At 41.7% G+C, this 14,711-nt stretch overlaps 1 protein-coding gene across 13 annotated transcripts in view; it reads right to left on the bottom strand.

Annotated features, from left to right (window-relative positions):
* Positions 1 to 14,711, bottom strand: part of AGAP1 (ArfGAP with GTPase domain, ankyrin repeat and PH domain 1) — a 382,459-nt gene that overhangs the window by 44,697 nt on the left and 323,051 nt on the right. For 7 of the 13 annotated variants that reach the window (XM_055813061.1, XM_055813062.1, XM_027796719.2 and 4 more), the window contains 2 exons: positions 10,657 to 10,734; positions 1,593 to 1,747 (listed from right to left, as the gene is read on the bottom strand). In XM_055813061.1, coding sequence (XP_055669036.1) covers positions 1,593 to 1,747; positions 10,657 to 10,734 — 233 coding nt within the window. The remainder of the gene's footprint in view (positions 1 to 1,592; positions 1,748 to 10,656; positions 10,735 to 14,711) is intronic. The other 6 variants (XM_055813064.1, XM_055813065.1, XM_055813059.1 and 3 more) reach the window with 1 other exon arrangement.

The following is a 14,711-nucleotide window of genomic DNA, read 5'->3' as shown; positions in this document are numbered from 1 at the left end:
ATGACGTACAAGTAGTTCGGCTCTATCCAACTGAACTGACTTGTGGGCTCTCTAAGAAGAAAACCATCAGCTGGAGAAACTTCTGGACTCTTTGCAATGGACTGTTTTAAGCTGGATCAGAACCAGGTCTTAAGTACGGTCATGTGGAGATATGTCCTCCTGACCTGTCAACGGGCCACCTAACAAACCTGCCCAAGGAACTGCACTTTGCTATTCCAGCTAATTCTTCTGACATGTTTGAAACCTCAGTAATACTTTACCGAAAAAATAAAATACCTCTGAGCCACTTACCAGTTACTCTTTACCCTCATTTATGTGAGTGTTTTTATATAGGTGTTAGTGTAGAAATTTCGCTTTTTGTGTTCCCTTAACACATATATTAGAATGTGTAAACCCACGGGAGGCAAGAAAACACGTAAGCAGTGATTTTTCTCTATCTCAGAAATACATATTTGAAATAAATAATTTTTTTAAACAAAATGGGAAGTGGAAAATATGATAATGATGATGATAGCTACTGGTGTCTGATCTAGTCTGGTAGATCAGGGCAATGAAAGGCTGCATTAATTTGAAAATATGAGTCTCCTCCTTGCAATATAAAATCATTAAAGACAACTGACAGGGGGGTAATGTCTGAACTATCACTGCCCGTTTCTCCCCGTCGACTACCACGAACACCTTGCTCTCTAGCTGTGAAGAGTCTGCAGATGCAGAGACTCAAGAAGCAGAAGATCTCCTGCTCTTCCAAAAATGAGCAATGGCTGAAGAAGTTTCAGATTTAAACGTTTACTTTGACAGGAAAGCAGAACAAATTACTTCCGTCATCACATGAAAGCACTGCGAGGCAGAAGGCCTGTTCCTCTTAGGCCATGATCTTCTTCCCCCAAAAAGCTTTGATGAACTGTTTCGGGATTTGCTTTGTGTTACATTAGTTAAGGCAGAAAACCATAAAAAATTAATTCGGTGTAATTAAAGAAGAGGAAACTGCACATACGCTTTGGTTTCCATGATTTATATTAATTCATCATGGCAGAATCCCATGGCTGAACACTACTACGCACTTAAGGTTAAGCCAACCAGAATGTGTAGTTAGATTTTACCATGCAGGGGCTTTACTAGAGATTTGACTAGTAAAATGCTGGATTTGGGGTCTGCCAGCACTCTTCTCCGACACAGGCTTTTCCTAAGGGGCCTTCTTGCAGACCTCCAGCTTGACCAAACGTGAACCTGCAGCAGGGACTACACTGGTCACCGCTAGTGACTAGTAGCCCAGTGACCAACTTCCCCGTAGGAAGGGGCCATGACTTAGCCCCAGGTTTCAGCTAAAATTTTAAGAGCAATGCTGAAGGCAAGAAAGGTAATTCAGGAACCCCATTAATCCAATTGCTGTAAAAAATAAGCCGTACAACAGGCTACAGCACCAGCTGCCTTGAAATACCCGAGATACGCCTGCAGCTCTACTGCTCTGCCGTGTGTGTAATGCACGTGTGTCTCCAGGAGCACAGGTTTACAGTTCAGAGTTCTTGACTTTGCTTTCACCTTAGTGATCGTCCACCCGTTACTGATTTTCAGCATGACTCTGTGTGCCGTACCTTGTTCTTGCTGCTCTCACATGACTGTAAACTGGCCAAGATCTGACTCTCTATGGCTTGTACCCACGCGTCTCTTTCTTCGTATGTGGTAGCTTCAAAGTGCCAAGTCTGGCCGGTGAGAGAGACGATGATAAACTCAAAGTTTTCCTCTTGTTCTGAAAAAAACACATGCAATAGGAAGAAAAGATTAAGTTTCAGGATACCAATAGCTAGGCCTAAGCAATCCTGCTTGATGAGTATTTCTGCAATGTAACGAGCAAACGCAGCCCTGGACACCTGAGGTCTGAGGCTAGCTCCACCCAACTACCCTGCAGCTGCACAATGCATCTGAAAAAGACCTGCGGATCCACTGCTTTTTCTCTCGAAATGTTACACAGATAAAGTACTGTTTTGGGTAAATATTCAGTTCCTGTGTGCATTTTTGAGTTTGGTATCGAACCCATACCTTTGTTGAACACAAAGTGGCTAACAAGCATCATTTAGATTTAAACCTGAGGTGTTAAGAGCTACATAATGTACAAATCAAAGTGTGTTATAAAATAACTTAAAAAAGATGAATGGACTATAAAGAGCTGACAATACGGCAAATGTGCCAATTTACCCTCCTCCTTCCAGCAGTTTTTTACATGCACAGATACATTAAAAGCAGATGTGTACATTCTCTTGTCTACAGCAAAAATACACTGGGTTATAATACAGGATTAAAATCAGTTCAACCTATTCAACATTCACGTTCGACACAGGAGATGAGAAAATGATGTGAGAAGCTAGCAGAAAGGGTCAGTGAAATATCCTTAGGGCTACTAGAGTATAAGGACAAGTATTCAGGCCAGAGGACTGCAGCACATGAAAATACCGTCAGAACTGAAATAAATGGACACACACTCTTAACTACACATGGGACACCAACGTCAAATTAAAAAAATCAAGGAAGCTGAAAGAGAGCAAGTGAATTTCGGAAGGGCAGGCATGAAGCATGAAAGGGAAAGAACAATAGAGCACAAAGTTCTGGTGAACATCAGCCATAATGGGCTTTAGAAAGAGCATTTACATTCACTTGCCTGCTAATGACTTATTATATATTCAGAGCCATGGAACTCCTGTATTACCTTGTCATCCATAAGCATGGGAAGATAAGTGACAAATCTAGCACTAGCTTTAAAGAGAGGACTGCTGCTCACTGGCAGTCATTTTCTCAACTTGTGGGACAACTGGTTTTCTTTGATAAACTCCACGCTAGCAAGGCCAGTGCCTACACTGCTTTAATGATGCCTCAAAGAACAGCAGAAGGTTACTGCGTGCCTTGAAGTGAGAATAAACACGGAGATGAAGGTTATTTCCAGGTGCATGAGGGCACCTGAAACAGCAGTTTTACTGAAAAAAGTGTGTGGGATAAATGGGAAAAGCAAGCTAAGAGAAATGATGCAACAGCTGCTTTTCCGTTTTAGCAACACTGTGTTAGAACCCAACAGGTAGAATCATTATCCAAAATGGTATGAATAAATCATGGCAGACCCCACATTTACCACACAAAGCTTGCAAGAGTTTATGAGGAAAATGTAGGAGGAACTACTCAACAGCAAAGGAAGTTACGTTCAGTCCTGCGCGCCGTCTCCTGTAGGACAGCACAGTTATGGTCTTCTTCCATAGAAGTGGTACAGCATGTGGTCAGTGGGGGCAGGTACAGGCATTGCAGTTATGCACACGTTGATGAAAACAGGAATGACAGTGAAGGAAGAGAACATGAAAAACTGAATCCCACCTGAAGCAGCCCCCTGCAGAGTCCCGTTTAGGAAATTCATCATTTTTAGGCCTCTCAATGGTTCTTAAGTGATAAAACTCTGTACGCCTGAAGGCTTACTAAAGCAGGATTTCCAGATGCTGGTCGCTGCATGTTCAGAACAGCCTCCTGCATAAGTGATGCAGTGCAGGCGGTACTGAGGCACGCGTATCGTCACGGCAGGGATCCCGCAGTATGCAGCAACAGAAAGACCCTTTCCAGCCTCACTCCATTTTCTGCTCCTCATGCCCTTCCCCCTCAGCCCTTCCCTTCTCCGCTCGCAGCTCCGCGCCAGGCAGCATCGTATTTGCCCCGCACCTCTCTCCCCTGCCCACACACCATACCACTTCTATGTAAGCCAAAGGTTTGGTATAAGCTGAAGGAGCCGTCTACTAGGGAAAACAGTGATTTTGTCACCTCCAATTAAAAATTCCCAATGCCACCTTTTTAAACAGGGAGGAGGCCCTGTAGGGATGCAAAAGCACAGAAGAGGACGAGAGGAGACTTCTCCAGCATGCTGGCAGGGCTGACTTCTCAATGCATAACAAGAACAGACAGTATGTAACTAACACTCAACAAGTCTATATGGTGTATCTTTAGAGAGTCTCTCCTACTGCGCCAGTTCATTCCAGCATTTAAGTACCAGGTGACTTTCCAGCATTACAATTCCAGACCTTAAAAAAAAGTATAGGCAATCAAGCTGCAGCACCACTGAATTCTCCTATCCTCTTTGCCAATAATCCTGATCACGTACATGGAGCTGGTTTGCCCAAGAAGGGCCATGAGAAATAGACTCTGCAATTCAGGCAACGTACCATCTAAAAGCGAGGTTGCAATACTGTCCTCGCAGCAGTACTTCTGCAAGCTTTGCTTTCCAGAGTTGCTGCACAAAGTTATTCCCCTGCTATGGAGACCTATGGCAGAAGACACAAACCCAGCTATTCAGTCGACTGGATTGCAATTCAGGAAACACCTCCAGCCATTTCCCATGGTCGCTCTTTTATACGCCAAGTCTTCTTTCCCCAAAGGAGAGGCTCCCTTGTTTCATCTCCTGACCTTTTCTGCTGTGACCAGCTGACACTGTGACAAAAGCTGTAAAGACCTTACACAGCCTTTGTGGCTCTGGTTCACAAAGTCCACGTAACACACCGGCGAGTTTGTCCCCGTACAGCCCCACCATGGGTTACAAGGGCCGCAGCATGTTTTCAGGCTGGGCTGGAAGGACATTTTGACTTCAGCAGTAAGTGAGCTGCAAACTTGGTCACTGCTGATGATACATTAAGAACATACAAGCTTTCACTCTCTGATATCCACTGAAGCTTCAGGTCTACTCCCTAAAAAGCTCAGATGAAAAGCAACTGTGCCAGTTGAAGATGCATTCAATAATATGCTTTCTGCTTAAATACACTGAAATTTTTTTTTTTGCAAGCACAATTGTGAAACAAAGCGGCAGTGCCTGCTTCACATTAACCCACAGGACAATGCCTAGAAAAGACAAGTAGCAAATGGGTATCTCCCTAACCAGCGCATACACCAACAGGAAAATTCAGGTGGCAGAATGAAATTGTTCACTTTTACTCTTCAGTAAAATTAAAGGTTGTGCTATTTAAATCCCTGTGAGCCCAATCACAAAATTTTATTAAACAGTTTTCCATGTTTAACAGTTATTCATAGAAAGGTCCACTATAATAGTATTTTAGCACCATCAACCTGTCGAAATCAACCTGCCCAATTACTCCAAACTACATTAATAACACTGGATATTACACTAATTGTGTCCAGTTTCTATGCAGACGAGGTCCCGTGGGGCTAATTTTGCATCCTCAGGGGCAAGCAACTCAGCCATCAACCTGATTTCACTAGGAATCCCTCCTCATTACACAAGTCCAGGCTGTCAAACTTTTTTTTTTTTAAAAAGGTTAATGGGCCAATCAGTCATCAATTATTTCCTGGAAGGCCAGCAGACAAAGGGTTAAAGTGCAAAGAATGGCTGCAACTGATTTCCATTTGGAAGTTATCATCAACAGGAGATGTCTAAAATGCTGCTGCTGTTGTTTGTTTTGCTTTTTTTAAAGTGGGAAGGAGTGGCTAGGATGGGAAATGAGCTGAAACTGTAAGATTATGATGATATGGAACCTACAGCATACGAGTTTGTTTTTTTTTCTTAAATGGAAGTGGGCATGCAATCAGTGAATTTTGGGAAAACCACCACACCATCATACCCATCACACCACTTCCAAGAAGCTACATGGTACCATGGTTTATGTTGCACATACTGTTTTTGCCATTATCTTCTCATAGTAAAGTTACTGCATTTAACTCAAGTTAACATCTATTTTGCTCTGCCAAAAGGCAGACACTGCTACAGCCCACCCACTTATGGAAAAAAAGATATACAATTTCTTGGAAGCAAAGGATTGTGCAAGGGAAAACAAACATTTAGGCATGGTCTCACTGCATTCCTGTACCGATGCCTGTGTTTATTGTATTGTAACAAGATTAGATTTAGAAAACCACACTGAAAATAACTACAGGATGCAATTAGTCTGTAACTTGTTCCAGAGAACTCAATTTTAAGTCTGCTAAAATGTAGGGAAAACACATCTCCAGAAGCAGTTACACCTCCTGGTATCCCCTAAGAGCAGTTCTAAATGGTATGCATGTGTCAGTTTGTTCACGACTTCCACTTGCCACACCTTTTATTCGCAATATTAGGAACTGCATTAAATAGCCACCGACACCTTGCACCAGTGATGGGTAACCACAAGCACAGTTTGAAATCAATGGAAGACAAGGGCTCCTTTCCGCCAGGCACTCTACAGTCAGAAATTCCACCCATCCCAAAAGCTTGCTTTTAAGCAAAAAAATATTTCTGTTTTTTCACGGATACAAAACAGAGACTTGCCAGGCTTAGAGCATTTCTCACTGGCTCACACAAACATTTTGCCAGAATCAGAAATAAAACTAGATCTTCTAGCTTCTGAGCCAACCAGCCTCTTTCACTAGGTGACGCATTGTGCATTTGCATCTCTGCCCAATGTAGTCATCATCAGAGGATCCTGGTGCTGCTGCTAATTAACAGTAACTCACCGTGCACGTCTGGTGGATGATACCACTCAGGCAGGAAACACTTTCCAGAAACAAGAAGTCAAGTGCACAACCAAAAGATTCTCAATGGCGTATTTCAAACAGCCATGAAGCATCTTCAAGAGCTGAGGTTACAGCTTGAAACCCAGTCAAGCCTGCCTCAAGTAACGCTGAGACCTATTTAAACTCCCTTTCTATCACACCCGCCTCCCTCTCTCAAAAATTGCGTCCACTCAAGCACCCTTCCTTAATAACCCTTCATCTTCTCAAAAGGGTGAGAATGAAGAGCTGCCGAGGTGTCCTAGCAATCAACATTAGATGCTTGCAATATACAATTTGTTTACAACAAAGGCACGTGTTATTTACACGCTATAGAATGTTAACTATCATTACCTTTTGCCACTCGGTGTAAATTATCCCGGTAACTTGGAAGACAAGTATGTTTATTAGCAGCTTCAATTAAGGAAATATTTGTGCCATGTCCCACTGGGCATGACTATGCTAATACTTCTCTCCCCTTTCCAAACCCAGTGTCTAAATCTAATTAGTTTTGAAAATCAACCCTATCAGGACAATATAGCTCTGCTATCGGTCGCCCACAGCTCTTGATAAAGGTTGTGTTCCACTGGAAGAATTTTTCAGCAGTATTGTTTTATATCGCTCCCTGTGAGTGACAAACTGGTGATGAAAGGCGGGTTTCTAGCTCAAGGGACCAAGCCCCCCTGCCATATGTACTTGTTGTTCTATTTGGATGCCAAAGCGACATGGATTGAAGAAATCCATGAAGTAATCTTAAAATTCAGTTCATACAGTACGTGAGCCTACACTTACATTAGGTGTTTCCTAACACATTTCAAGCCCGCGGTTTAGTTTTTAAATGATACGTGTTTCAAAGCTGAAAAACTTGCTTAACCGAGAGGTGCTGCGAAGCCGCGTCTGCTGGGCAGAGCTGATCTCGGGTGCTCTGAATAGCCTCCCCCTCCATCTGCCACCGTCAGCAAAAGCGAACTTTCTGCAGAGGCACGGCACCACGGGATCTCTAACTTTTAAACAAAAGGTAGTTTGGGACTTAATGATTATGCAAAACCAAAATTTTCCGTGAAAGCCTGGCAACTCTGACGCCGCACTCAACATGTCACATACGTAACCATGAAGAGTGGAAACATGAGGATTTAATATCTTTATGCATGTTAAACCATAGCATGCAAAGCACAGCCATTTAATGTCATAACGATACTCCTCTGTGCGGCCAAATCTGCTGATACAGGAAAAATAATTCTGTATTTTAATAATACTGCTACGATACGTGCTACAAGTGACTTTAGCTTGTCTTAAAACCTGAGCGGGGTCTGTTTGAAGTTTAACACACTGATACTGCATACTTTTCCCCTATAGAATCAAAGGATTGCTTAAAGCTTGGCCACCTGCAATAAGAAGCAGGTGGGACTTCTTCATTTGCTGGTGGATCCCTATAGAAAAAAACTAGAATCTGAAAACTAAGAGTTTTAGGCAAGCTCTAAAATTAAAGACATGCAATCATACAAAACTGATGAAGGAGCAGCCAAGGACATAGCTTGCAATGCCCCGCTTCTCTCTGCCCTCAGATGTTAAGAGCCCTGCAGGTGTGGGCTTACACCCAGCCGCCTTGGTGAAAATCCTACCCTTCCTCACCCCTGTGCGATGGCGACAGACCCATCAGTAACGCAGTATCTTTGCTACCAAATAGCCAAGAGAGAGGAGCCACGTTCAGGGAGGACTCAGCTTTGCAGGGTGTACAGCCAAAGGTGACCCTGTGTGAGTGTAAGAGACCCACCATGCTGGGGACCATCCCTGTACCTGCTTCTGCCAAGCATCCTCAAAACAGTTGCAGCACCTGAGCTGCAGATTTCTCCATCTCAATCAGAGATTTTGCTACCTAGAAGCATACAGAAGACCTAAAAATAAAAGGTTGGGTGTTAAAAATTATTGGAGAGGCTACCTGCTAGATCAAGCCTTAAAAAATGGGACCGTAGAGGATGGAAATATTTTTTTGGTTTGTAAAAAGGCGTAAGGGCAATTGATCGAGCATGCACTGAAGGCCAAAGCAGATTTGTTATTCTGGACTGCCATTTCCTATCATCGTTCTCTTTTTTGAAGGCATAATTATCTAAACATGTGGCTTTTAATACACTACAATGCTTATTAACTCAACATTTGCATGCCTCACCGTTCTGGCTCTCACACCAAGGCTTAGGGTACCAGCTCAAAGATGTGAAGCTACGGAAAATATTGAACATTCAGTTTTTAGCAGGGCTAATATTTCCAAAAAAAGATGCATTTGCATCACTTCAGAATTTGGCTTTGATGTTACATCTCAAAACTCTTTGGACCATGGCCAGCAGGAACATGTTCCCATATGCTTATCCAAGGTGCCTTTGATACTTAGTTTGATCAGTAAGATAAAAGATTTCTCAAACTAGACAGAACCTAAAAAAAATTAAATCTTTATGTGTAGAACACAAGGGAATTCTTTACACTTGTTTCCCTGTTGCAGTTTAGTAACAGGTAGATATGAAATCGCAAGCTTCTCAAGCAGTAAACCTGTAACAACAAACATGCGTGCACAATGATTAGAAGAAAAATCTGGCCAGGGGATAAAAAACAGCAAATACATAGAAAATGACAAATCATTAAAAAGTATCTAGTTAGTTTCCTATTAAGTGGAACACCCCCAAACATTAGTATCTGACAGCCGTTTTCTCTCATTTCATATTTTGCACTTCATTCTCAAAAAGATAACAAAAGGATCAAAATAGACAGTTTTGCGACTGTTGCTCTGTAAGGTAATAATTTTACATTTACACTGAGAAATAAAACAGAATTATAATTAAAAAAAAGAGCTTCCTTAACAAGCTGCAGTAAAATCACACTTTTGTTTCCTACGTACACTTTGTTTGGCAGCAAGAGCAAGGCTTCCGACAGCAATACAGCAGTAATTGTGCAAAAAAAGGACGGTGATATAAATCACCAAAGGTTAATGATCAGGATGTGAACAGAGGGACTTGTTTACAGAAATAGCATGCAATTTAAAATTTACAAGAGATTTAATGCCACCGCTTGGCAATCACTAAAATCAACAGCCCAGAAAACAGTGACATTAAGAAAAATATTACAGTTATAATCATTCCAAAATAAGTCAATTAGTGTTAGGGCATGCGCTTGCGATTACTTGACCCATTTGGTTCGCACTTAAGTGAAGAAAAAAAAATTCCCCCTCCCTTATACTGAGATTACTGAGTTGTGACCTATTTTGCATTCCCTATTTCTTATACCATCCCTCTTACATGTTGTTGGAGATGGTGGTGGAGGATTGTGGTTTATTTCCCCCCCCCCCCCCCCCCCTCCTTGCCTGGCTTCCAAGTAATTCTGACCTTTGACATTTGTAATAATAATAAAAAAAAAAAAAAGAAAAAAAAAAGAAGGAAGTTTATAATTGTGTTGTTCAAATGAAGGTGAAGGGAGGGGGGAAATATAAAATTCAATGTGCTATTATACAAAAGCCATGACGGCTGTCTTTGGTGGAAAAAAAGCAATGTAAGTCAATTTGTGAACTTTGGCACCAGGTGACCTTTAGAAATACAACAATATACAGAATTTACAAGCAAGAGTAGCACATGCAAATGACCCGGCACTGTCTCGCCTTTGGATTAGAGCTGCAAAGAGCATTATGGAGAAGGCTTGCACAAAACAAATTAAGACTGTTACTTAAATGTCACGGCACACTATTGTATTTGGCTACAGATCATTACACCTGATACTAACACTTTTAAAAACTGTAATAACTTGGGAAATATTACACTGAGTGCCCACATGTAGAAAGGGAAAATATATATATATATATAAAAAAATAAATAAAAGAAGAAAATGGGTTCCTGAAGTAATTTAAACATCACCACTCCACGACTAGAGGGAAAGGTCAAAATTTAAGTAAGCTGAAAGGAACATGAATGGCAAAATAAAACGCACAAACAAAAAGATGAAAAGACCAACTGGAATGACTCTGCAAACACAAGATGAAAGCACGCATGCTTTGGGCAAATTTGATTTCCATGCCCGCACTGGGTAAGGGGGAGACGCAAGGAAGACAATTTTTGGAAAAGTGGGTTAAAAAAAGGGGTAAGAGACGAGGTGTTCATCTAAAACGGGTGGGTTTGTTACCTTCAGTGTTGGTGCTGCTGCTGCTGTATATATTTCGCAGGCTACCAACACGGTTTAGTTTCCAAGCTTTGCGTTTGGCTGCGTCCAGAGAGCAGAAGGGGAAGAGAAAAAAAAAAAGAGAATAAAAATAAAGAAAAAGGAGGACAAAATAAATGAAAAAGGGGAGAAAAGAAACATCAAAATAGCATGTGAAGTAAAATACAAGCACAAGCCTGTTAACACGTGAAGAGCTACACACAGAAAATGCACACAGGACTATACAGCCTCTCCAATCCACGGATGATACGGAAAGCCTCTTATCGAGAGTGATTTCTTAAGTCTCTACAACATGACGCGATTTGACAAGATTAAATGGATCTGCGATTGGAATAGACAAAAACAGACCACTAGAAATAAAGAAATGCAGGAAGTATTTGTACAGAGGATACACGACTAGACAAAACAGCTACTGTAAAATACAATTTAATTAGCAAGAAAACACAGCCAGACAAGAGCTCCTTTTCCTCCAAAAGCCAGTATTGATCACTTGATGCCTGTCGATCACCTTTAAAACACCTTTAAACCACCTTTTTACATCATCACCTTTAAAAGTTGAGGTGATGATGTAACGGCCTTAAATCCTCATATCAACAAAGCATGTTATTTGCAGCATTGAGCTTAGAAGCATTACTTAATTATTTTGAAGAGTGTCAAGTAGACATTGATGCAATTGATGTTTGTGGTCCTCCCTTCCTCCACCAGGAAAATCTCTGCAAACCCGAAGTATTTATTTGAAAAGTAAAAAATCAAATCAAATCAAATCTATATTCTTTATATAAAAGGCAACACCCTTGCTTTATTAGAATCGCCCCAAACTTTGAGATTCTCTAAGTTTCCAGCTGCTGTTTTACAATTAGCAGAAAATACTGCTCAAAAGCACTCACTCCATTCCTGTGCTCATTAGGCGAGCACATTTTCACGTTCTTTAAAATCGACATGTTTTGCCTCAAGAGTGAATTCACAGCATGAGAAGTACGTTCAATCAACAATATGTTTAACCTGAGTTTCACCAGAGAGGAACCATACGAAACATCCGAGTACATCATGACACTGCGGGCACCTCGCAGTGACTAAAGTAACAGAGGTGTCCCCTATTCCTCACCCATGGACATCCCCACGCCTGAGGGAACCCTATATCTGCTGAAAGTGGTATCTCTATAGGCTTTCCAGCCACCACATGAGCTTACCTAATCAAGAAATAATGATGCAGCACTGCTTAGCATGCAACCACTTTGTAAAATGTGCTTTACAGGAGCAGAGAAGAAATCACTGGGGTTGGTGACAAGTGGAAGAACATGCAGATCTCCTTCTAAGCCACCTTTCTCAGCAGGCCACCCAGACCTCCTGCTCAGAGACAGTGGAGGACTCTGAGTTTGAGTGTGAGACTTCTCAAAAGGACAGCATCATTTACATTAATTACCAGTAATTTCCAAGATGTGTTTGAAAACGGACGTGTCTTCCACTCCCACTCAGCTCACAGTCTGTTATGAAGAACATATCTTCTTAATGGAATATCTCAGGATATTCTAAATCTGGAGTATGACCATTCTCCCCCACCCCACAGAAGCTCCTCACCCTTTAGGATGACGTGAATATTGCAAAACACAGGATTTTAAATGTGATACATTTAAATTTTAAATGTGATACAAGAATTTAAAAATTTTATTTCTATATTTATGAGAGACCTTTCTCAATGGCCCATGAAACTCAGACCAAACGGCTGCCTCCACAGAAAAGGAACAGTGATGTCAAGTCATCCCAATCTTTAACAGAAAGCTTGATTTTCAGCTAAAAAGCTAAGGCTGGCAGAGAACTGCCCGAACACCCTCGACTGTTAAGCTTTACACTGTTTTAATAAATCCATCTGCAGGTTTAATGCTATAAACTCAAAAGGAGGACTGGATGTCTGAGGGACATCCTTTAGAATGCATCTCGCTGAAATGAAATTAGGTAACATCTGGAAGCCTAAGTTAGATCTATGTAAAAATTAAAGTTCATCAAAGCTAAAAAGATCTTCATTGGGTGCATCCTTCAACACAAAAAAAATCTTCCGTTTTAAGACCTCTTTAATAAGTCCCAGCACCTACATAGGCACAATTTCCCAGCAGAAAACGTGTTTTTCCTGGAAAACATTTACATATAAATAGGCAAAATCGAGGTTTGGCACCCCTCAGAAAGGGAAGACGGTCTCCCGTACACAAAGACCCTTTCCCAGCCCCTTTCCATTTTTCACACTTTAATGGCACGTTAGAGCACGGCCGTCTGAGCAGGAAGTGAACTCGCAGCCTGCTTTTCTATTAACCTATTGATGAAATAATCCATTTTAATGTGTTAAGTGTCATGCCTTTTTCTTCTCTTTAAACAAATGGACTTTTTTGCAGCGATGCCGAGGTCCTGATACATCCGAGTGTGTCCTTTAGCATCGATTAGGCTCCAGCCTGCTTCCTCGAGGTGCTCTGCTGTCTTTGAGGATTCGATAATATTATCAGCAGCAGGTTTGGACACTGTCAAGCACAGCCACCGCGGGGTGATTGATGTCCGTGCGAACGTCAGGGCCCAGCTTAGCCATCCTACCCTGCCTGCCTTCGAAATTACATACTGTCTACACGTTTGTGTTACCTACCGACGGGGCCTCGATGGGCACGGGAGGTCATTATTTGCCTGGTTGGTCTTTGACTTATATCCCAGGATATTCAGTCCATCTGCTCTGGGTTCACTTCCAGGTTCAAAAGTTAATTCCACAAAAGCTCTCGTTGCCAACTCTGGATATATCAATCTATACATACATATATAAACACACACAGAGCAGGTATACGCTTACACAAACAAATAAAAACCCAACTAGTTTCCAACAAAAAGCTGTAAGGAATACTTACTTCTTTATTTAACAGCAAAGCTCCCTAATTAGAAAGATCTTTAAGGCCAGACTGATTTGAAGTATTTTCTGGAAGCCTGTTTTCTTCAAAAAGCCACTAAGAAGCATCTCTAACTAGAGATACCCGAAAAACCCAGACCTCTCTCAAACATCAAATATCTGGAATGAAGTTCACTATTTCCCAGAAGACACCAGGTATTTAATTTAGCTTGTACCGAGGTGGCAAGCACTATTCTGCCTAGTATGTTGTGCTACCACAATCTGAATGATTAATATATTTTAATGATGTTTCAAGAAAATCTTCTATTAACTTTGACACCTGCCCCGATCTCTGGCTTCGCTGCTGACAGAAAAACAACATCTCGCAGCAATCAAAGCAGTCCTCCTATCCCGACCACTGTGTAGACACAGCGTAGCAGCACAGTTTCTGCTCTTACCCAAGCTCATTAACTCCAGAAATTTAGATTGCCAAGATTAAACTCCTATCTTCACCGGGTGAATTAATTTGTGCATCTTAACGCTCAATCTGGACCAGCACAAGAAGTCGCTATCCGTCACCCAACGGCACAGAGCTCAGCTTTTATCAACCCTGCAAAACAACGCCACAACCTTCGACTGGATGCAAGCCATCATCCAGCTGTTCCTCCTGGTACTGACTACCGGAAGAAATCACAATGCACCCGACCATGAAAGCTCTGACTCCCAGAGCCTGAGATGTGGGGTTTTTTAAGATGAAGTGTTGAAGTGATTTCCTGAGTCCTTGCAAGAAAGCTGCTTTCTGTATTATCTATAATGGGATGTATTGCTTGTGTGGCACGTCCCTACTAGGGTATCTTTTTCAGATGTACCAGTTAAGGACCTGGAATCCACCAGACTGATTTGTAAGGAGGAAAGAATGATGCACTTCTCTGCAACTGGGTCAAGTGTTACCACAGGCCGTACCTATACTAATTTTTTTATAGCAGGAGCTACTCCTCAGGTAGGACAGAGTTCAGCAATTGTTCAGTCCTACCAGAAAAAAACATATTTAGCAACTAGCTGAAAATCTCCATAGGCTGTAAAACAACCACACACCATCTAAACAGACACGTCAGTTCAGCCCTAAGAAGTCGCACACCAACCTGAGGAGTGAATTTTTCCC

The sequence above is a fragment of the Falco peregrinus genome, chromosome 8 (assembly GCF_023634155.1).
Source record: "Falco peregrinus isolate bFalPer1 chromosome 8, bFalPer1.pri, whole genome shotgun sequence".
In the NCBI taxonomy this organism is placed as follows: Eukaryota; Metazoa; Chordata; class Aves; order Falconiformes; family Falconidae; genus Falco; species Falco peregrinus.
This window is presented reverse-complemented; position numbering and strand designations above follow the sequence as displayed.